Genomic DNA, 24405 nt, shown 5'->3' with positions numbered 1-24405 from the left:
CACAACCATGGCAGTTCATTTGCTTGGACAGAGTATATGACATCTTAGAGAGAGTTGGTGTGATATCATCTTTGTTCTGAATAATCCCATAGAAGTTTACAGGAATATGTGCTGAATAACCCAAACAAAAAACACAAACAGGGTATTCAGAGATCACTGCTATGGTAATTCATACCTGAGGCAATGACACATCTAATATACAACTTGAAAATCCCCTCTGGTTGCCTCTCAAATGTACAGATTGGGAATGATTTTTGCCCGTTTGTGGCTTCATAAAAGATTATGAACTTTGTTTATGCTGGCATTCAATCCTTTGATTTCAGTACATTCCTTTGAAGACAGGATTCGTTCGGCATATGCTAGCTCCATATTCCTCGTATTCTGCTTTTGTGTGGCAAGCCTACATGAAAAAGGGAAGCATCCAATTTAAATCCACAATGCAAGGAAAACATTCACAGTGACGTAAAAAAAAAGATTACAATTACAAATGTCTTCGAGTATTAACTAAAAGACAGTGTACCTTCTGATCTATTCTTATAAATGTTTGAGGTCCCAAAGAATCATTCTGAATGAGCTGATATGGTGGTAAGATTGTATCAATTTTTAGGATCTTGTATCAATTTTTAGGATCTAGTAAATTTGGGCTTCTGTTGTTTGAGATCATACATATATGTCATACGGATAACTTGAATATCTGCTTTAGTTCTACAAGTCGTACTTTAGTTCAGAATTTTTAGGATCATTCTGAACTAAAGTAAATCATACTTTAGTTCTAAAGAAAATCACATTCTAGTTCATAAAGATCCTAAAAATTTACAGATATGAAACCTAAAGTAAATCATACTTGAGTTCTACAAATCATGGTCGACCCAATGGATTAAAAGTGTATCTGGACTTGAATATCTACTGAAACCAATGCTTTGTCATACATACAATGCAAAGATTATAAATCACTTGATAAACATAATATAGAGTTTGACACTTTTACTCACTTAAATGAGCGCTTTTATTCTCCTATTTTAGCTAGTTAGATAATTGCATGCATTAAGTCGAGTTCAGAATTACCCCATAAAATTCAGAAGTTGATGCAAGCACAGAACCTCCAAACCAAACTGCATATCTCTGAATAGGATGGCTGACAACATTAACTTCAATGGGTTGAGCCTAGAGTCCAAACAACAAAAAATTAGCACCCTATACAAGTAGCCGAAGAAGATTGAATTTTATTAGACTACTTACTTTTACATCTTTGAATTGGGCTTCAGATGTGACAATCCGTGCATCCACTATCCTTTTCAAATCTCGTTGCAGTCTTCTATGGAAGTCCTTAAACATGGTTGATCCCCCAGATAACACTATATTCTGAGACAGTAACATGAATGTATGATGACTAGAAACTGGAAAGTTCAATTGTGAAGCCACAATATTTGAACACTTGCCTTATATAGAGCCCTTCTGGTGTCAATTGGTGATAATTGAATGCATTTGTCAACAACGGCAGGTAAAGGAGTGGTAAAATCACTATTGTATATCTCAGGATGGAAGAAAATCTGCACATATAACAAACCAATTTTTGAAACAAACAGCAATAACAACATATGCTTAAGATGTAAATACAAACAACGGTAATGAACAAACAACAGGATGTTGTGAATGCAGTCCTGCTTTATTAGTGAAAAAGAAGTGAACATATCATACAAACTCCAAAATTGTATTGAAAATAGTAAAAGGTTCAAAAAATTAGAAGTCCATGGAGTAACTTTAGCAACACATACAAAACAACTGCTCATTATCAGTAGGACTATTACCACAAAAACACATTATTCAAATTGTCCATAAGCTTTGAAAATTAATGTCAAATTTAAAATTTTGCAATGCAGTTTGACCAAACTAAGCCAGATGACAGCAAACAGAAGGTCAACCCCATAGCCACAAAATCCTTTCCAGCCAAAATGGCCAGCAGATAATAGCACAAATGGGCTCCAAAAAGACTTCAAAAGGAAAGACTAAAGCCCAAAAAAATTAGACATTTGGCTATGGAGAAATTAAGACACATGAAACGCCTGAGATGGAAAAAAATACATCCATTAAGTCATCTGTGGACAAAAACTGGTAGAAGGTGATTAGAAACGCAAGAATTTATTCAGGTCTGATGAAGTGTACAGCATAAATATGTTTGCGCATCATTAATGATGATACCAGTTGGATGTAGCATCTACAAAGTTAGCGGAGAAACTAAATAATAAAATACTATCTTATCAAATAGCTTGCTTAGTGATCACGAGAAAGTTAAAAGTTATGACACAAGCCTCTACCACAGCCCTTGATAAAGAAAAAGTGTAACATGGTATTCTGCAATGTCAGTGTATATATTTGTAGCTCATATCTTTCTGGAGCGACCATGGTAAAAACCAAGCTTCATCGCATCTAATACATCAAGGTAGTTATCTACTATTTCCAGATTCCAAATCAAAGATTATTTCAAGAAATTCTAACACTGATACCATAACAAGGTTAGCAATTTGAAGGAAACAAGACAGAGAAGAAATAATTTGAAAAAATTACCTGCTTTGATACTATGATAATCCAAAAATCAGTTTAAATCACTTGTAAAAAGATTTGGTTCATAGCATTTCATGAAAGAGCAATTTAATCAATACCTCTACAACAGTTGAAATAAATCTTGTGAGGATTTCATATTACAAATTGCTATATCAAAAGACAATCTGCATGATATGGACATATTATGACAATTTTTGTCATAACTATTCATGATAAGAATTTGTCTGAAAGCCAAAATCAATTGAAGTGGCAAGATAGGATTTATACCTCAGGACCAAGAAAACGCTCATATCCAATATCACAAGAGTATCGCACCCCAGTCTTTGGTTTAGTACCAACCCATTGCTTTGTATATTTACCAGGCTCTTTGTCATGCCTATTGAATTCCTGATATCATAAAATAAAATAATTAGTCATTGAAAATATAACAGCTAACAATTATTAGAAGTTCTTATTGCTAAATCTATTGCCGCATAATTCATAGCAGTTAACTAGATATCTCACACGAAGTTTAAGAATGAGAAAATCATAGAACACTATTGAGCTCCCACATCACATAAGCATGTTGCATTTAAATTGATAAGAAATCCAATAACATGATTTTACTGACAATTAAATCCCATAAAGTAGTTAAATATATACTTAAAATGGCCACTTATGAGTGGATTTATTTTTACTGGATCATCTCTATGGAGTTAATGCACATCTTTTATGCTCTAAGATCTTGTGTAAATTAATGATCATTTTACCCAAGAAACATTCTAATCATGATGAACATATCTACATGCAGCAGACAATGTCCAAATGAAGTCTTTTAATTATAGTAATTTCCTTAAAACACAAGAAATGTGTAAACAGAAGTTTAATCATCCACAAAGCGGTATTCATAAAGAGAGTTGATACAGCATTAAGAAAAATTTACACGAAGCATCAAAAGCCAATATTTCCCCTTCCTGAGTTCAAATCATGTATTAACTAATAAATAGAAAGCAAATTACCTTTACAATGTCTGAACACGTGTAGCAATATGCTTCTTTAATCTTCCTTGCCACTTCAAAAGAATCTTCTGGTGGTATATGCTCACCCCTCTCCTATAGGAATGATAATAGCTAATCGTGAATACCAGGACATATGCCACAATGTGTGCTTCTTAAAACAGTGTCCAAATTCATGCCAAGCATTTTTGCAAAATCAAAATCCAAGTGGTTCTAGCTAAAACAATAGCCACACCTCATTGAAGTTGAAAAATGGATACTTATGCTTAAGACACGAAGATTCTGAAAACAAAAAATTTACAGTTGATGTGAATAACATAATTAAGTTTCCTTGACCTACCTACAAGTTTCAGTCCTTGATGACCGTTAAAGATTCAACATGGGCAAATTTTTTCAAGCTTATCTTTCATGGTGTATGGCCCTTATCAAGACATTATTAGCACCTTCGAATGATGCCATCATTCAGCTTAGGTGGAACTCAGACATACCAACCCACCCCCAATAAATCAGAGAGAGTCATAACACTATTTAAAATTGAAGAAATCAAAAGGCCAAAGGTTAAGTCAGCATAACAAACAGTAATAGGTATTACTACTGGAGGTGAGAGTCTATTCAGCACCAAAAACTTTGTCACATGAAGACTGCTTCTCGAGATCCACCCAAAGACATGGTCCCAAATTTGTTTAAAACCGCTGGTCTCTGCATCTCCAGAAGTCTGCACACGTAGGACCTCTTGGCTTCTATCCTTCCCTCTTGGGACATTTGATAGTTACCTAATAAAATAGGTCATGCCTGTCTATCTGAGCCAAACAGGTCATAAGAGACATATTTTTATGATGTTAATCAGTTGATGCATGCCTATGACAACAAGAAAGTCAAGAAAATGAAAACATAATATGAGAAGAAAAGCAAATCTTGAAGAGAGAATTGATGAATTTAAGAACATATAAAATGTAAACAGATGTCTCATTTCAACAAGTTCTATGCTAAAAAATTTATCAAAACCCTTTTATTTATGATCCATCAAATGGTTACAAATTTCTTTGCCCAAAATGTAATGCAGAACTAAATTACTTAGAATATGTTGGATTACTTAAAAAGAATAGGTGTAAATTCATTTACTTTTACCTTCATAAGCTGCTGAATGAACTGGGTAACATTCTTGCCCGCTATAGGTATTGATCTGATACTACTGCCTATCACATAACCATCTGCAACTGGAACAACATGTGTAGCACCATCTCCAACATCAACTACAACACCTGTCATTTCACACTGAAAATTGTACTGGTCAACATAAACTATATAAGGCAAATTATAAGACTGGTTAATATGAACCATAAGACTATATACAATCTCAAAGAACTACAATGAGAAATTCAGTTTTAGATGGCAGAGAATGCAAAGTACAAACTTATAAACATCATCAGAGTAAAAGCAAGATAGATAGATGTGAAGGCGGGACTAGTGGATGTAGAATACAAACTCCCCAACTTAAGGGCTTAAAGCCTAAAGTTGATAGTAGTACACACAATAGACCCTTATGGGTCTATGTTAGTCTTGTTCACTTCCGATGTAAGACTAATTAGGGTATCACAAACTCCCCCACTTAAGGGCTTGATGTCCTCATCAAGGCCAAGCATAGCCTAGATCAAACTCTAGCATAATGCATGTGAGACGTAACACAATGGTGGCTCTATGTCGTGATGACTCCTCTGACTCCATCGACTGACAGTCCTTTCCTACTCGAGCCCCCTTACCATGTTCGAATACTAGGTTGACTCTGTTACCAAATGTTATAACCCATGCCTAATAAGTTAACTGACTTGTCAACTTCATTGAACACAAACCACTAGACAAAATACTTAAGCTGAAGTCGATAATAGTACACTCATCATACTCTTATAAGTCTATCTTAGTCTTATCCACTTTCGATATAGAATTAATCGAGGTATTACACATATAGTTCGAACATTATCAGCATCTCTTTGAATCATCGTAGGTCTCAAAAGCTTCTGTTCTCCCACCTCATCCTAGTACACAAGTGACCTACACTTTCTCTCATACAGAACTTCAAATTGGGTCATCTGTATACTAGAGTGGTGGCTATTGTTGTAAGCAAACTCAATTAGGTGCAAGTATATCCCAACTTCCACCAAAGTCCAAGGCACATAAGAGGCCTTCAAGAGTTTGTATTGTCCTCTCATATTGACCATCCGTTTGGAGGTGAAAAGTTATACTAAACTTTAATTGTGTAACTAAGGATTTCTACAGACTTCCTCAAAACATGGAGATGAACCTTGGATCTCCATTAAAAATAATACTAATTAGCTCCCCATGATATCGAATGATCTTCTTAATGTATAAACTTGCTAGTTTATCTAAGGAATACTTCTTGTTAATAGGAAGAAAGTGAGCAGATTTAGTGAGCATGTCCACTATTACTCAAATTTCATCATATCCTTCTGTAGTCTTGGATAATCCTATCACAATATCCATAGAGACCTACTCCCATTTCCATACTGGAATTAGAATCTTTTGCAATCTTCCCACAGGTACTTGATATTCTATCTTCACTTGTGGCAAACCAGACATTTAGATTTTAGACACAAGCTCTGCTATATCTCACTTCATACCACGCCACTAATAACTTTGATGCAAATCTCGATACATATTGATGGTCCCGGGATGGATATTAAATCTTGTTCTATGGGCCTCCTCCTTCATCTTGTTGTATTTGATATACGCTAGTAGGATGATTAACTTTTGGATATGTATTTATTTTACAATTGACTTATAAGGGTTCCTACTCAGCGTTACTAAAATTTCTTCGTTTTGTTTTATGTTTTCTAAACAACCTCCTAATAGCACTAGACCGGATTTTAATAGAGAGTAGACCTTCCTCTACCGCTAGGTAGAGCCAGTTGGATTTTATTTCAAAGTTGACATCACTATGTTTCTCAATAAAGCCTATGGCTATTTTTTACTTTTATTTTCATGAATAAATAAATTATAATAAATATTTATAATTTATGCTTATTAATAAAGTAATATTTATTTATTTGGCTCTTGATGTACCTATGAAAATATGTTGTAATCCTATGGAAAAAAAAAATCAAGGATGTGACAATAAAGAAACAGAATCTTTTTATTTATGCCAAGAACAACAAATAAACAACAAAAAGTTAAAACAAGAGAAAATAGAAATGGACTAGAATAATACCATCTTGATGGGGTCCCATGCACCTTGAAAACTTGCCTTGAACCAAATACTGAAGAAAGCAGTCATCATTCTTCCATTATTTTCTTTTTTTATTGTTGCTTCAAAAAGTCATGGAAACATTCCATCTTATTTATATTATAAGAACTGTAAAACCTTAAAGAAACTAATTCTAATCTTTCACTAACTAATGAAATCACTTAAAGCAAACCAAAAACTATATAAATAGCATACAAATTTTTACTTTTTATTCAAAGTACAAAGTAACAATGTTGGTCTAGATGGGATCTGGTATACAATTGTTGAAGCCAGACTTGGATCCAAAATTTCAAATGATTTTATCTCGAACAACACCTAGCCCAAAAAAATGAGTCCAGATCACATTCAAGTTTCTCGACTTACACCGTAACTAGTAACTACAACAAAAACACATTCATTAGAGAGAACAAATTCATGTCTATTATAATATTTGAAAGGGGCACAGCATGAGACCTAGATGCTATTCATTGTACAATCTTATGCGCCAAAAGAAGCAATCCTACAAAACACTCGCAATAACTTACTACCAAATCTTTGTCATACTATAAATGGCTCAAGTTTTCATATCTTAGAATCAATCACAAAACAAGTAACTAAAAGTTCAAGGCAGGAATTATCCTAGATTCCAAATCATAAAAGAAATGCATGTCATTTCATATAAAATTAAAAAGCAAGAATGGTGTATATTTATCTGAACCAAGTAATTTCTTCAACTCAAGATCAAAATGCAATCTAGGTGTTAATCTACATAACAAAAACTAGGTGTAACTTAACACATGTGCCACCTTAAAAATAAAAAATGTCCTAAAAAGGTAGCTGAAAGTACCTTTGAAGTAGTGTAACCAGCAGCAAGGGCTAGAACTGGTTGGACTGCTATATACAATCCAGGAATATTAAAGGTCTCAAACATGATTTCTCCTGTATATTCACGGGTTTCAGGAGCAGTAAGTGGGCTCTCCGTTAGAAGAAAATAGTGATCTTCAGGGTCACAACGTAAATAATCAAAGATACATCGTTGCCAAAATCTTTCCATCGTATCCCAATTTTCCACCTGCAAAATTGGCACTATATGCTCAAAAAAATCCACAAAAAAATAAAATTAAATGGACCTGTATATCTTGCCACTATCATACCTGACCATGATGGATGGGGTAACTAAGACTGTACATATTACTAGAGCGAGAACATGTTAAGGCTTCTTCTCCAATTAAAAAGTCAAGGTCCGCCACTACACCTGCAGTATGCTGTGTGAGCCAATTTCCCTTACTAGAACTCTTTGGTTGATTCGAAAAAGATTCATTGACAGCAACTATGGTTGGGATGATGAACGAAGGTTCGACATTGCCAGCAAATCCCATTTTTGTATACCTAATAATGGAAAAGCTTCAGGTCATCATGTAAGCAGATATGTAGTTAGAAGTTAGAACTATTTCAAACATGACTGCAATCTAATGGAAGATTATTATCAAATCTCATCAACTATTCAGCAACAAGGGTCATATTCATATAAAAGAACCAAACAAACCAAATTTAAATAAAAAAATCACAATATGATATTCAACCCATCTCTCTGCAAAAGATCATCATAATGACCTTGATAATCCTTTGCCAAAGGATGAATCAGCATGGCTCCCGCCTGTGAAGTATGGAAGAGTTAATTATACTTATCCTTGAAGAGATTGTTTCTGTGTCTCGAATTTTGTTCTCTCAGTTCGGTAAGGAGTAACTTGACCATCCTCTATAATCCTTTGACGAAGCAACTAAACAATCACTGAAAACTGGAAAATCTTGCTAGTTCTAAAAAATTCGATCGTTTAGTTTCCTGTGAAAGTAATATATCCACTTTAACCAATGTACCTTTGAAATGTCCTTAAAAAACTGATGAGCTATTCCTAGTACTGATGGCATAATTCACTTAGTCCAAAACAATACAGTTTAAATTTTCTGGACCATTCACATATCGTTTTCCTTATTCTCTTCATCTGTTGAACCTTTGGCATTCCCTCTTTCACAACAGCCTTTGTGTTTGAACAATAAAGCATCATTTGATGCTGTCAATTTTACTTCAAAGCAAGTTAAGGCATCATATCAGAAAACGTATTACTAATTTCCAGAACCCACATCCCCATTAATGTAACACGCAACAGATAAAGGAACACATGCCGAGAAGCATCAACAAAACCCTGTTACACACTAGCAAAGTACCACAGCCATAGCATCGGTCTAACAATTAACCCCGCTTTTTATGGCCATCTGGTATCTGCAGTCGACCACGTATTCCATGCCCTCTCACGTATCACTCCAACCTCGATATTCCACACACTTCACCTTCGGATCATTTCAAGAGCACAATCCCTTTCTGATCGACACCAAATTCACAACCCTCAACTTATGAACCTAAAGATGCATCCACAAGTGACGAAAAAGGAATTCAACATCTCAATCTACATCCTCGAGGTCTCCTCCAAAATGATCCCTTGCTTTGTCGTCAACTCATCAACTAATTTTGACTATAATTCACGACTTTTACGCAACCAGGAATCAAAGTAGCAGTCGATTTACACTAGAAGCACGCAATTGCACAAGGAAATACCCGGTGCCATTGTCGATGACCACAGCTGGGCGAGAGGTAGCGTCCATTTGGATATTTGAGGGCGGATCTGCCGGCGAGATCCGAGGCGTGGCACCGCGAGGGGCAACCGCTCATGGTAGTGGCGCCGTCGGCGGCGGCGCTGATGTAGATCTCGATGCGATAATGCGGAAGAGGAGGAGGGGGGCAGCGTGGATCCGAAGCGACAGCGGCGGCTCAACGGAAATCCATCATCGCCCGCCCCTTTCGGCTTCCGACAGGTCCCGGACGAAGCGAGGTAAGTCTGCCCCCGGTTTATTAGCCCTAAGAAAATCCGATGCAAAAAGCGTTGCGGTTCTTTTTGTTTTTTGTTTTTTTGTTCCATCGATTGTTGCGGCCAAGCCAAAATTTGACGCTATTGCGTGTGGTTGATCTTAATCATTTGTTAACATGATCGAAAATGTTTTCCGTTTCCACTCCGCCAAATGTTGCTGATTTGGGGCGCTAAATATGAATTCCCGAAATTAAAAAAAATATATACTTCTTTTTAATTTTTTTATAGGTAATTCTTTTTTATATTATCCAAAAGCCGCCCTTTATTTCTTATTTTTAATTTAAAAATATTTTAATTGTTCCTCAAAAAAAGATTATATTGTTCATGTATGTTAGAGTATTTTTGGTTTGTTACAGTTCTAATATCTTGGTCACAACAACAAAAATACTATAAAGTTATAAATTATATAAATGAACTCATAACATTAATCAAACCTATGTAAAACCTAAAATATGATGTCACTTTATATTATTTTTTAATAGTTTTATGGTAGTTTTAGTACTTTGATAATAAAAAATACTATAATATTATTTAAAATATTATAATAAGTCAAAAATAAATTAAGGATATCAGGAACACTTGAATATCATAGTAGGATTCAAATATATATATATATATATATATATATATATATATATATATACTTTTTTAATTCAAATATAAAAAAGAATTACCTATCAGAAAAAAAAAACTTCTTTTTTTTCTGATAGGTAATTCTTTTTTATATTATCGGAAAGACTCCCTTTATTTCTTATAATTCTTAAAATATTTTTTAATATCACCATCATTTATTTATCATATTCCCTGAAATACCTTTTGAAAAAAACATATTTTTTTTTATGATGAATGTACCAGTTTGCATCCTGTATAATTTTTTTTATTGCTCCAATATAGTTAATTAAGTGAAAAATTATCCTTTTGAAATATTGAGCTTTTGACAACAATGAAGTTAAACAATTTGTAAAAGATGCAACTTAGAAAAAGGAACAAACCTATCAGTTGTGATCTGCAGAGTAAAGGAGTTGGAATAAACATTATCAAGGTTTAAAAGTTCCCCTGCCACATTTTCATTTTCTTATCTTTTTCCTTTTGCTCCTCCTGTCACTTGTCTTTCACTGCCAGTGGTCTGCCCAGACTCATATTGATCTCCAAGGAGATGGGTGGTAATGATCTTCTATTTTGGATGTTGTATCAGGCTGGACTATGCATTCTTTCTTAGCCAACATATAAATAACCAATCTTAGGTTCTTTTTGTCATAACTTAGGGACTTTCTGGTCATAAAAGTAATGTAAACTGGATAAGGGAATATGACTGACTATATGGAACAAATGCTCTATGATGTGCAACAATTATAGCCTTTAGAAAATCTTATTATTTTCTTTGATTAAGTTATGCCTCTGATATGATTTTGTGGTTTTGATTCACTTCCATTCTTTCAGAATGAGAGATTGGAGAGGGAAATGGAGATTAAGCAACTCAGAGGAGAGCTGCTGGCTCAAGCAAAACAGAAGGATTCACTTATGTAATTTTTGTTACTGTTTGAACTGCTTGATTCACTGGCAAACTTAGTTTGCTAATGCTTTGGTTTCTCTCAGAATGATGTTATCTTGCCATTTTATGCTGGCAATAAGATAGGGGGTCATATGTTGAACTTCCTCTCATTATCATGTATAAGCTTGACTTTTGAATGGATTTGAAAGTATATTAACTTTGCATTATCAAGAACTCAATCTGACATATATAAAAGCAGTCTTGTTGGTTTGTTCCAAATGAAAAAGTGCTAAATCCTTAAGAATACATTTCAACCATCAATTATATTTTAGCTTATTTTGGATATTGAAGCATGCCTACATTCATACTGTGATGCTTAAGGCATGTCTAGCATGTCTAGCAATAATAATTGGCATCAATTATTAGCTTCCAGATTGATAATTATCATGACTTTAATGTGATCATGGTGCTAAATTGGGACAAGTGTGCTGTGTTAGTTAGCCTCTTTATCTCTGACATACATCTGTGCTGAAACCTTTCTTATATGATATGGTAGCTGATTCTTGACATGGCAAGAATCTTCAAATTTGTTACTTAAATTGACCTTTCCAGTAAATTATTGAATGTTGTGTTGTTCACCAAGTCTTGCTGTGTTGCAGCATCTTTTATATCCATAAAATTTTGTTATCTGTTTTTTTTTTATTTTTGTAATAATGTACAGTACAAGCATAAAGTTTCTCCATTTTGTTAACATAAACTCTTTTTCTTTATGATGATACTGAACAGATTTTGAAATGTCTAATTTTCATCTGAAGTAGATGACAACTGATGGATGCAAGCAGCCATAATTTTCAATTTGATAACATCCATCACAATATATCCCTTTGATAGTTGTTCATGGAACAATTAAATATATGAAGGAAAAGTGAAGCATAATCTGCTCAAATGGATAGAAAAATACCTTTGTAGCAAACGCAGAATGTTCAGATTAAACAAACTACAAATCTACTCAAAGTCCTATAGATCACTAATGTTGCATTAGCAGAGTACCATGACATAGACCTGCATATTTCTATGGCATTGTACATCTCCATGTCTTACTATAAGCATCCTTCTCCCCGGAGACATTAATATTTCTCAATGAAAGAGGCAGAAGGAGTTATCTCCTCATGAAAAAAATCAATGGAACAAATTAACTGCAATTGTAGGAGAATTAGCTTCATTCCCAAATATTCTTGTCAATTGCCACAGGAACAAATTACATACACACCACATGAACAACTACACTTATTCCACCCTGTTAAAGCTGCTTAAACATCAAGAATAAAAATGTTGCTAAATTATAAGCCAAGAGCATCAATCACTTGTCATCTAGGCTTCCTTTTCAGCATCCACTCATTGCCATATAAACATCCACAAACAGATTACATGATTGGTAAGCACAAATAAATGTACAGATACTTCTCCCAACACAATCAAGCCCATGTATGGATTCCACAAACAAATTAAGACTTCAACCGGCCCATATCCTATCCAATCTGTCGACACTCCGACGTCCTCTATCCGGTTGATCGGCGACGTGCTTCCCGGAAAGTCTGAAGCAATCCAGACTTCTCCTGGACTTCTCTGTTTTGTCAAATGATATCTTCATCTTCTCCTGCTTTTCCACATTGGGAGACGTCTGATCCTTGCTTTTAGACTTTGCAGTGCTTGGCTTAGATCTTTCTCTCCGACCAAAGCTCATCCTTGATGGCTCCAAGCGGCTGGTGCTCATCCTCGATAGCTCAAATTGATCTGCATTTCTTCTCCAGGTGCTCCTCTGAGAAGGCGATTTCTCGACCGCAGATATAAACTTCTTGAGGTGTTTGATGTACTCAGGAAAAAGCTCCAAGTCACAATGCTTTCCTCCTTTGAGCCAAAGCGGTTCATACTTCTTATTACATAATTCCCAAAGCTTTGTGCCATGAGAGAAGTCCACAACTTCATCTGATGTTCCCTGCAGATCGAAATAAGTATTAGTAAGTGCCTGTAATTACATTTAGAAATAATTATGACATGAAAAATTGGAGAACTTCTAACTCGGAAATTGCATACAGGTCATTGTTTATGCACCCATGAATAGCTCTGAAGCTACAAATCCAACTTGCAATGATGCAGATATCATATAACATTCCTCGAAGATGCAAACATAAAATTTATCATGTCATCATAATTCAAGGAGTAGCTCAATTAAGTATTTAAGTATTTTTCTGTCAGTAGTAATACAAGTTCCTTTCAGGATGGAAATTTCTCATGTACATTTTATATTATATTCATTTACATTATATTCAGAATAGAATGTAAGAGAGATATACTCACATGAATTACCAGCACAGGACAATTGACCGATGATATTTTGTCAATATTCTGGACAAAATGAAAGTAAAAAATTTAAGATACACAATTGAACCATAAAAAACAAGGAACATAAGCAATTGCATGAAATTTAACCTTGTAGATGTCAAACCAATATGTGTGTTTTACGGGATACATCACTCTTAAACCGGAGAGTATAGGGCTATGCAATATGACAGCTCTTAAGTGAGGTAGTCGGGCAGCCAAATTCACCGTCGGTCCACTTCCGACAGACTGACCATAGAGGACAATTTCTTCCTCCTTAGCACTGTAGATCTCGACAAGGCACTTATAAGCAGCCTCTATATCGGCATATGTGTTTTGCTCACTTGGCTACAAATATGACAAATCTGTTCAGTTACCCTGTACCTATTAAAGCAAAAAAAAAAAAAAAAGTCATCAAGCAGAGGTAGAGAGATGAGCATATAAACCTTTCCGGATGATTGCCCATATCCAGAATAGTCATACCTGCAAGCATATGAAAGCTTCAGCCAAGTTAGGGAAAAGAGTTATGAGTTAAAAGCCAGCACTAAAAAATAAAGCAACTGGAGTAGATTATAAATGTTGGTATTAAGCAATACCGACAACTGTTTAGTTATTTAGTAGCATTTTACTTATCATAAAGAACTTAGAATGACAAGGACAAATGTTGATGAACATACGTCTGCAAACCTGAAAACAGAGTTTCTTACCTCAGGTTTCGCAAAAACTGAAAGTGACTGTATGATCATAAAGATGAGTCAGGTTTGCTTTGCAGAACAGAAAGGTTCATGGTTTGATATATCTTACAGATCAATAAAGATTTCAATGTCAGTCCAACAAATTTAATGCAGCTCAATAATAGAACTCAGAGGGACATCAGCTGATAATAAGCTGCTCAGCTCACCAGTGTTAGTAGAAGAACATTGTTTTGAGGTCAACTCATATATAAGCTTATCCCAACAAGATTAACTCATATATGATGTACTAGGTAGTGTGCTTGTCAATTAATTAGATGGTAATATGGATCATTATTTAAGACTTTGTATTTACTGATAAGTGAACTATGAAACTTTGTTCGGTCTGGTTCAAAACAAAGCTAATTAGGTAAGCTCACTGTATCGGGCTTACTAGGTTATAAGTTAACATATGGAAAGTTTTTTCTTTATAATATAATGATAGTCGTTATGATTGTCTTTTTTTATTTGCTTTTCTCTCCTCGATATACTTCACTGCTGTATCATCCTCCTCCTCCCCCTACATCAACTCTTCCTTAGCCGCCCCTGCATCCACCTCTTCATCTTCTTCTCGTTCTCCTCCTCCTCCTCTGCCTCTGCCTCCTTCCCCTAATAAACTCGTAATGATTGGTATGCAAGTGTACCGTATCGATACCAAACCAAAATTTGACACCTTGATTTGGATAATGAAGGAACCATATCCAAAATCAATAATTTGGACAGTGAACGATTTTAATACGAAGACATGAATGTAGGGGCAGATCCACACTATTCATGCAATGAAGGCACTGTGGAAGCATTTAAATGACAGATAACCAAATATGTGATTTCTTGGTTTGTTTGGATTTTAAGATATGTCATCAACGTCAAAGGCCAGAGACTTGTTAATTTATGGCACGCATAAGATCATTCCTTTCGTGATGCTATTATTCTAAAGTTAGATTTGTAGTCAATAGATAAACAATATCATGCTACTCACACATTTAACAAAACAGAACATATCTCTTCTAATATGACCAACGAATCAGATTTTTGGACATGAAAACAACCTTCTAATCATCAGATTGCTTGTATCCGCAAATGAGATATACTGATCAAAGTCAACAGAAATTGCTTTTCTCGTACCAATCTTGAGCTTGAAAGGTAAGTCTCGATAGACCCAAATCCGGAGGAAATCTAACTTATCACTTAAATTAGAGCACAAATAGGAGAAGGGCATCACATCGAACTCATCTGAGAGTGTGATCTACTCCAAAAAGAAGCAAATTAATGTGAAATTGACTCGAGGATTTCAGAACTGCATCAAAGAACCCTTTTTTTGTTTTTTTGGCTACGATTCAGAAGCATAGATTTTTCTCCAACCATCAGAATCTGATCTTTCAACACCAAAAGCGAAAGAGAGAAGGGAGGAGGTACCCCAAAAGGTTGACGCGGAGGTGGATGCTGAGCTCGACGAAGAGCTCGTACATCTGGCCGAGATCCGCGGCGTTGCCGTGGGAGTAGAGGAGGGTAGAGGCCGCCAAGGGGTTGCGGACGTACAGGGCGACGATCTCCGTGCCGCGGCGGGTGGGGAGGCGGAGCACCTCCACGTTCTCGCGGTGGGGGAAGCAGCTGAGTCGCACCACCCCTGACTCCGGCTCCGTCACCACCTCGTACGACGGCGGCGACGGCGGGAAGAAGGCCAGCTTCGCCGCCACCGAGGAAGTCACCCCACCCATCTCCCTCTCCGGCGCCGTGTGGGTGTGTGTCTCCCTGTGAGAAGAAGAGAGATATAGTACGGAAAGGGAGATAATATTACTATATTAGGAAGGAACGAGTTAAGCTGTTGGATTTCGGGGGGTCAATCTAACTAGATTTGATCTTCTTCTTCTTCTTCTTCTTCTTCCTCTCTTTCTTTTTCATCCCAAAGCCGAAAGCTTTGCTTTCCACTTCACAGTATTTGTTGCTTTTTCCACCATTCAAGTTTCGATTCATTAGATCTTTTGTTGGATCAACCAATGCTGTCTCATAAATTTAATATTCTTATATTCTATAATATTTTTTAAATTATTTATTATATTAAAATATAAATAATATGGATAAATACAGACCATATAAGGGATGAGAGAACAATCGATAAATCATGATGTTTGATACATATTATATATATATATATATATATATATATAGAGAGAGAGAGAGAGAGAGAGAGAGAGAGAAATACAAAAATCACATATATGCTAAGTTTACCAAATTATGAACAGTATGTGGAGCTTATCCACAGAGGAGAGAGAGAGAGAGTTTGACCATGGTTGGGTTAGGCCACCTCAGCTCATGATCCAATTGACATGTGGTTGACCTGAAGCTGCATGACACCATCATTGAATGAGTCATATAAGTTATTGAGCTGAGTAATTGAAAGGCTTATGGTTGGCCAATGGATAATAAGTTAGATTAAACTCAGTTAAGACAGACATCTCTTGATAAGTTATAGAACTATGAATGACTGTTTCTTTATACATTTAATATGGTCAATGCAACTTAAGAGGGGTAGTGAATTAGGTAGATGGACTAAAAAAAGAAAAACATGTAAAAATAAAAGAAAAAAAATTGGGCCAAAAATATAATAGGACTAAATAAAGAAAATAGAGAGAGAGAGAGAGAGAGAGAGAGAGAGATGAAGATGAAATTACTGAATGTCAACTTGGAATGACACCCTAATATTCTTTTGATAAATTAAATAAAAATATTCATTTTGGATAAAAGGAATTCATATATATCTGAAAGAAAAAAAAGGTGCACTAGAAAAGAAGGAAAACTTCTTAATAATCCTAAAATAGAAGAAAAAAAATAGTCTTAAGAATTATTTATATTATCCATCTCAAAGATATATTAAAAATAAAAATATAAAATGATTGAAAAGCCTCTTCTACATTTACAAGTGGTCCAAGAGAGAGAGAGAGAGTGTGTGTATGTGTGTGTGGGGTTCTTTGCTACCAACAACACAATCTCCAAAACACCAACATGCATGCCAACCATTGAAACAAGAATCCGGATTTCGAGTGGCCATGGTTTCTGTGCATCAGCTAAGCTCTCAAAAATTAATGCCCCATTGCCCATTTAGGGTTGCAAGTTTGTGCCCTCCTCCAATATTCCATGTGGGGAAGGAAGGAAACAAAGGCATGTGGGGGCATTTGTAGCTTCTATTTTACTCATTGGGCATGTTTTTGTCATATAGCTTCTTGGAATATGATGAGTGAGGATGGTGGAGAAGGAACCATGGTTTATAAAACAAAATTAAAATATTATATCATATATATATATAGCATTATAATATATATAAATATGTAGAGTTCATCTTTGTCACTAATATCATTTGGCTATTAGTTAAAAGTATTAATTTGATGATGGTATATTATGATAATAATTTAAAATTGTATTTAATAAAATATTAATCTAATAATGATATGTCAAACTTAACCGAAGGTTTTTAATTTTATTCGATAAATTATGTACGCTTAATATATTAGTCTATCGATTATGTATTTAGTTAATCTATCTCCATCCGAACACACATTCAATTATTATTTGAAGGTGCTATTTTGTTTATCTATTAAATACTATAGATCCCGAGATCAACACTCATGTTCATCGTCTACCATTTATCAGAAAAGAAAAAACTCATTATGATTATAAGCATAGTGCAAGTATTTTAAGTATCATCATATTTTTGTATATTTTTTTAAAATTCAAAATAGTTAATGTTAATGATTATTAACCTTGATTTACCTAAATTTTCTAGATGAATGCTAATGTAAAGAATACACATGAATGATCTTGATATCTCCGAGAAGGATAGATATGTAAAAAAATCATTGAAATTAAAGGAGAGGACCACATCGATTTTAGCACAATATATGATTTCAAATACAAAATTAATAATCGAGGAAAGAAGGATAAGATAGGATTAGACATGCGGCTCGGATCATGGGATTCTGCCGCCTACAAGTAAGTTGGTACTTGTTTGTCTCCCAAGGAAAAGCTAGCATTAATTATTAGTTTGACTTCTAAGAAGGCGTTGAGCCTCACGCCTCATTGATTCTTCCTAGAGAAGGTCAAGTTGAGGCTTGTGTGACCTACAAGAATGATGAGGTACTTTGTGCATGTCGATTTCACAGTACTATATAAAATTAGATGCTGAATGATGGCTTTTCGGGCACTACATTTGCAAATTTATATTATTATTTTTTTTGTATCAACATTTGATAGAGAAATAATTTTCAGTTCATGTCGATGGTAAAATGATTTGAATATGTGCATTATTTTTGGGGGTAATAAGATCTAAATTATTTTGCTTAGTGTATGTCAACGTAACTATATCTTTTGATCTAAATAATGTTTGCCTACAAAAGTAATAAATTTAAATTTAATATAATTTTTTAAGATTGTTAGAGAAAAATATTATTGACATCTTGGTCAACTCGACATGGTCCAAACCCTTATACGTAGGATTATCTGAATTCAAGATTGATCTAAGGTGAAATGATCATTCCCTCTTTCCTTATTCATGATATATCTTTATATATTGAAGAGAAATAAAATTTATGATGTCTTCTCGAATGCAAAAAAAAAAAAACTTATAATTTGTCTTATCTGTTATAAATGATGAATTACTTTTTTTATTATAATGGATAAAAATAAAAATTATGATTATTTTTATTATCATAATGAATAAGAAGATGACTGGATGGTAATTTGGATCTCACGTGACAATCACGTATATAGTAGATTCATTATCAAAGATCATAGTATGTTTAAGTCAACATATATATATATATATATATATATATATATATATATATATATATATATATATATATATATATATATATATATATAGTAGAGGACTAATCATTTATGATCGGTATTTAAAGAAAAATACTCATTTTTTGTTCTTATAGCAACATGATCATCAAATTTGTTGAAGATAAAAACATAATAAACAAAAAAAATAGCATTAAGAACTAACATTGTGATCGCCATGTAAAACACCTGCTAAAAAATTTCCTATATTGCTATGTCATAAGTGGCCTCAATTATATCATGAAGTAGATGCCATATTGCCATGAGATCAAAACAAATTTGATTTTGATTCATCTTATAAGTTTCATGCATGTATGAGTTGATCGTAGTAATCAAAGACAAATAAATGATGCGCCTTCGAATCTAACGATAGCAAACAACATTCGTGAATTCTTAGATTTCACTAGATGAAATGAGAGGATTTAGTTTAATACGATATTGGATAGAAGTAGTAAAATGATAATGAGTAAAGGTATATAAATACCTAATAAAAGACTTTAATATATAATATAATTAATAAGAATTTAAATACTCTTAGTTTTATCTATCTCATGCAATAAATGTTTCATGTAAATCGATATCAAATAATTGAGATTTATAATCTTAAATAATTATTGTTATTATAGGCGTAAGCTTCATATGTGAGTTTATTACTAGTAATCAAAGACAAATATTATATGATGTCTCAGAACATAGAAACATAAACACCCATGAAATGGCATGAATCTCTCTCTATATTTAGCTTCACTGGATCTGAAACAGCTTTGATGATTATTTGGTGTTGCAAGAACAACTCGATATCATGAGATCAGTTCTTCCCCTTGTCACCTTTCTTTATAGACTCAATCTAATACACAGCCAATGCTTCTTCTTCCTCAGCCAACTTGACCTAACTCCGAGCTGTTTGTTCCTCCTCATCCTTTCTTTGTCCTGACACACGACACCGAGGACTTAACTCACTGTGATCCACAGTCGACTACCTTCTTTACGCGTCCTCGATGCCCAACCCTCAGCGACAGGCAGCATGCCGACTGCCATGTCCATCACACCATACTTTCAGCGCCGAGACATGGACGTGCTTCATGGAATATGATGAGCTCATGCCATCGTCAAAATAGTGCGTACCTTCTGGAGCTCCTTCCGACGATGGAACTCGATGAGCTACAGGCCTACAAGAGAGCTCTAGGCTTCTTTCGACATCACTGCTCTTGGACACCTTTGCTGCACCAGCATGGTGACCCTCCATGTCTGAAGAAGATCCACGACAATCAAAACAACTTCAATTAGTGCGCTTCATCACGCCTACCTTTTCTGAGACTATGGATTTGAACTATGCATGCAGTGTGGTCCATGCTAACCGGTAGCTTTTCAACGAAGCACCGAAAACTATGCTTAGCTCCATGGGAGTTACTGCAGGTGCCACACAGGTTTTCCTAACCCTCGAGTAGCTCGGGCACACACACTGAGGATGCCAGATAGGTATACTATGGATTCATGTGTTCCTTCTGTGTTTGATCTTGAGCCAAGAGAAGCAGCAGAAGACGACAGCATTGGCACTTGTTCTGTAAATAATTCTGCTGCATTTAATGGGATCTCATGCGCAAATGAAGTAAATGTTACACAGTTCTGCGAGAGCTCACAATCTCTTTTTGGAAGGTCACATCAGTGACCTTGATGCAATTTTTGATGAGGGTAATAATGACGACATGACGCGCTACGACGTCAGCCATGAACGACACTCTACCCAAAGAAGACAATAATGTCGACGCGACATGCGCCGACGTCATCCGCTCTCAGACAACGATTTCATCGTCGTCCGACCCAACATGCTTGGCCGAAAAAGAGGAGGACGACGATCGAGGCGCGCCTATACCCTACGGCAGTTCGGTCCTTCCCACCACGCCAATACCAGTGTCAGATGCTACTAGGAGTACGAGCCTGCCCTCTGCAAGCGGGCACATCAGGAAATAATAAACTCCCCTATAAATACCCTCGAGTTCTAAACAATGAGTGGGGGGACGAACGCAGACAAAAAACTCCACTCCACATTGTCTAACTTGATCGTCGGGGGGTCCGGCCGAGCTTCCGACCTGAGCTGTGTGCAGGTATCAGGACGAGGTCGCTTCTTCCCGACGCTGCGGAAAAGCCTTCCTCCCGACACAACGGCCCGATCGGACCACCGTAATCGACCACCCGGACGATCTCGAGGGGGGCCGTGCCAGATCCCCATCATTCGGACCCCAACCAAGCCACGTCGGCCCCGAAGCCACGGCATAAAGTTGTTTACACTAACAATTTTCACTTGGCATCATCGGATCAATGGAAAGTAAAAGATCCATGCACAGTGAGAGACAACTTAACCTTGGTTTTTTCTTATGCTCAGCTATTTTTGTGTCAGATTTTGATGAATCAGGCACTTTGCACTTGTTGAACTTTTAGCTTTCCCGGAGAAGATGACATGCAAAGTCTATGTAGAAGATGATATGCAATTCAACTCTACGGAGAAGCTGACATGCAAACTCTGGAGAAGATGTCTTTTGACTGTCTATGTTCCATGGTCCTCTTCGTGTCAATTATTGTGAAGCCAGCTTCCGTTAACCATGTTGCTTTTGTCTTGTTTCTGCTGCCATGTAACACTTGGTATGTTGCTCTTATTCATATATTTCTCATTATCAGATGTGTCTTATCACATCCAACTGTAGTCTTCGTGCCATGGATACCTTCCTGGAGCTTACGAGGTGTGGTCTGTATACAACTGGATATCACTGAGCGCTTGCATGGCAACTGCTTGTCGGGCATGCAGCGTTGGCGGGACAAAACTAGGGTTTGTGGATTTGGTCACCGAAGCGTGTGGAGCCCCCGGAAATGAGAGATAAAGGGCTTTACTCTACTGCTTCCACGTCGGCGAAACAGAACCGAGCTGTGACGCAGAATTGTACTCATCTCGTGCACCTAGTCGTCACGCGCTGAGCACGTGTGCTTGCAGATGTGGATGCGGTTGTAACGCGGAGTTCTCGGCCCCACTTGATGGACCCACGTCTCTTTCTCTCTGGCTTCGCCACGCAGCTCGCGATCGCTACGTCATTCGCACGATAAGTAGTTCGCCCCCCTCCGCTTCCCACTCTCGCCGGTGCATCTGCAATGTCGCTCTGCCTTCCCTCCAGTACGGAGGACGACGCCACCTCCGTCGGGACCCTCCCTTCTCTCCCCTCCCTTCAGTCCGTTGTCCCTATCTACAATTACCCCGACAGTGTACGCTGTTCCGCATCCCACCTCTGCCTGTCGTCGATCAAGGCCCTCACGTCCTCCTCCTCTGCCGCCGCCCTCGCCGTCTCGGCCACCTCCTCGTTCCTTTACTCCGCGTCTGAGTCCGAGATCACGGTTTTCGACCTCGTCTCCGCCCGCCCGGTCGAGACCTTCGCGGGGGTGCCGTCTGCCGGGTTCGTCAAGTCGGTCGCCCTCTCCCCCGACGGCAGGCTGTTCACCGCCCACCAGGACGGCCGAATCCGCGCGTGGCGCCGGTCGGTCCGCTCCGGCAGGCACCGCCTCGACGCCACCCTCCCCACCGTCGCGGACCGCCTCCGCCGTCTTCCCCTCCCTGGTAACTACGTCGCCGTCCGCCGCCACAAGAAGCGGCTGTGGGTCGAGCACGCCGACGCCGTGTCCGCCGTCGCCTTCCGCGAGGGCCTCCTCTACTCCGTTTCGTGGGACAAGACCCTCAAGGTCTGGCGCGGCGGCAGCGACTTCCGCTGCCTGGAGTCCGTCCCGGCCCACGAGGACGCGGTGAACGCCGTGGCCGTGGCCGGAGACGGCACGGTGTACACGGGCTCAGCGGACGGGAGGATCAGGGCGTGGACGCGCTCCCTGGTCGAGGAGGGACGGCGGCGCCGGCACAGGTTGGTGGCGACGCTGGAGCGACACCGGTCGGCGGTGAACGCGCTGGCGCTGAGCGGCGACGGCGCCGTGCTGTACTCGGGCGCCTGCGACAGGTCGATCCTGGTGTGGGAGCGTGAGGAGTCGGCGGGCCACATGGCGGTGGCGGGGGCGCTGCGGGGGCACAGGAAGGCCATCCTCTGCCTCGCCTGCGTCGACGACGTGCTCTTCAGCGGAAGCAGCGATCGGACGGTCAGGATTTGGCGCAGGGAAGGCGAAGGCAAGGGCTACACTTGCCTGGGCGTGATGCAGGGGCACGCGGCCGGAGTGAGGTCGCTGGTAGCGGTTCGGGTCGACTCGGGGAAGGAGGATAAGGATGACGAGTATCGGGTTTGCAGTGGGAGTTTGGATGGGGAGGTCAGAATCTGGCGGGTCCGGATTTCGGCTACTGAAGAATCCGGACCCGACGTAAAGAATATGAAGACAAATTGAAACAAAATCCTCTCCCCAGTAGGCTTCGGAATCCGAATCCAACTAGGAAAAGTCCGAATCTGATTCGGACTATGTAGTAAATCTTCTATATATATGTTACCTCGTCGTTCTAGCAATCCACTTTCTCGCTCGTTTCTTTTGCCTTGCATCGCTTCCAAGCAGCAGAGACTTTGAGTTTTCTGTCGCCATGGATTCCGGAGAGCACCGCGAGAACCCTTCGCCCTGCGCCAGCGGCTGCGGCTTCTTCGGCAGCCCCGCGACTCGCGGCCTGTGCTCTCGGTGCTACCGAGACGTCTGCCTCATGGAGCAGCTCGAGAAGATGCGGCCGCCTTCGGCCGCTGCGGAGTCCGATGCCGGGAGCCGGAAGGTCGCGGCCTTGCCGTCCTCCTCCTACCCGGGCGAGGAGCCCCCGAAGGCGGCGGACCGGTGCGGGAAGTGCAAGAAGAAGGTGAGGCTGTGCGCGAGGTTCGAGTGCCGGTGCGGGAGCACGTTCTGCGCGGCGCACCGCCTCCCGGAGACGCACGAGTGCGCGTTCGACTACAAGGCGCATGGCCGCGCGGCGATCGCCGAGGCCAACCCCGTCGTCGTGAAGGACAAGCTACGGAGGATCTGAAGAAGACGCAAGAATATTAATGGCGTCGATTAGATTAATCGAAGCAATGGATGATGATGATGATGATTTGGTATATGGTAGTTCAATTCGTATTGCTTGGCATGGATTACTTTCCACAGGTTAATAAATGAGCTTTTCTTTAGAACCCAAATTGATTCATAAATTAGTATTAATGAAATTATAATGGAAAGATTAGCTTTTGTTCCAAAGTAGCATAAAAGGTAGAATATTTGCATTATGATAGAATATATTACTAAGAAGTGA

General features: G+C 38.1%; 4 protein-coding genes and 1 long non-coding RNA gene across 5 annotated transcripts; 3 read left to right on the top strand and 2 right to left on the bottom strand.

Annotated features, from left to right (window-relative positions):
• Positions 1 to 37: 37 nt before the first annotated feature.
• On the bottom strand, positions 38 to 9702 carry LOC135622715 (actin-related protein 3-like). Its single transcript, XM_065124783.1, has 10 exons — positions 9410 to 9702; positions 7950 to 8184; positions 7643 to 7867; positions 4686 to 4832; positions 3561 to 3653; positions 2830 to 2949; positions 1440 to 1550; positions 1240 to 1362; positions 1066 to 1164; positions 38 to 400 (listed from the first exon to the last, which is right to left on the bottom strand). Exons 1-10 carry the CDS (start codon positions 9454 to 9456, stop codon positions 320 to 322), a joined length of 1281 nt encoding a protein of 426 aa, XP_064980855.1. The 5' UTR covers positions 9457 to 9702; the 3' UTR covers positions 38 to 319.
• Positions 9544 to 11438, top strand: LOC135622716 (uncharacterized). Its single transcript, XR_010491151.1, has 2 exons — positions 9544 to 9683; positions 11160 to 11438. It is a non-coding gene; the product is annotated as an uncharacterized LOC135622716 (long non-coding RNA).
• Positions 11439 to 12429: 991 nt separating this feature from the next.
• Positions 12430 to 16323, bottom strand: LOC135622714 (uncharacterized). The gene is made up of 6 exons (XM_065124781.1): positions 16172 to 16323; positions 15738 to 16073; positions 14037 to 14073; positions 13702 to 13938; positions 13570 to 13617; positions 12430 to 13207 (listed from the first exon to the last, which is right to left on the bottom strand). The coding sequence occupies exons 2-6, from the start codon at positions 16037 to 16039 to the stop codon at positions 12725 to 12727; spliced, it is 1107 nt and encodes a 368-aa protein (XP_064980853.1). The 5' UTR covers positions 16040 to 16073; positions 16172 to 16323; the 3' UTR covers positions 12430 to 12724.
• Positions 16324 to 22273: 5950 nt separating this feature from the next.
• Positions 22274 to 23667, top strand: LOC135622713 (protein JINGUBANG-like). Its single transcript, XM_065124780.1, has one exon. The coding sequence runs from the start codon at positions 22305 to 22307 to the stop codon at positions 23526 to 23528; it is 1224 nt and encodes a 407-aa protein (XP_064980852.1). The 5' UTR covers positions 22274 to 22304; the 3' UTR covers positions 23529 to 23667.
• A 48-nt stretch (positions 23668 to 23715) lies between these two features.
• On the top strand, positions 23716 to 24141 carry LOC135623994 (zinc finger A20 and AN1 domain-containing stress-associated protein 2-like). Its single transcript, XM_065127462.1, has one exon. It carries the CDS (start codon positions 23716 to 23718, stop codon positions 24139 to 24141), a length of 426 nt encoding a protein of 141 aa, XP_064983534.1.
• Positions 24142 to 24405: the final 264 nt, after the last annotated feature.

This window comes from Musa acuminata, chromosome BXJ2-9, assembly GCF_036884655.1.
Source record: "Musa acuminata AAA Group cultivar baxijiao chromosome BXJ2-9, Cavendish_Baxijiao_AAA, whole genome shotgun sequence".
NCBI classification, from domain to species: Eukaryota; Viridiplantae; Streptophyta; class Magnoliopsida; order Zingiberales; family Musaceae; genus Musa; species Musa acuminata.
This window is presented reverse-complemented; position numbering and strand designations above follow the sequence as displayed.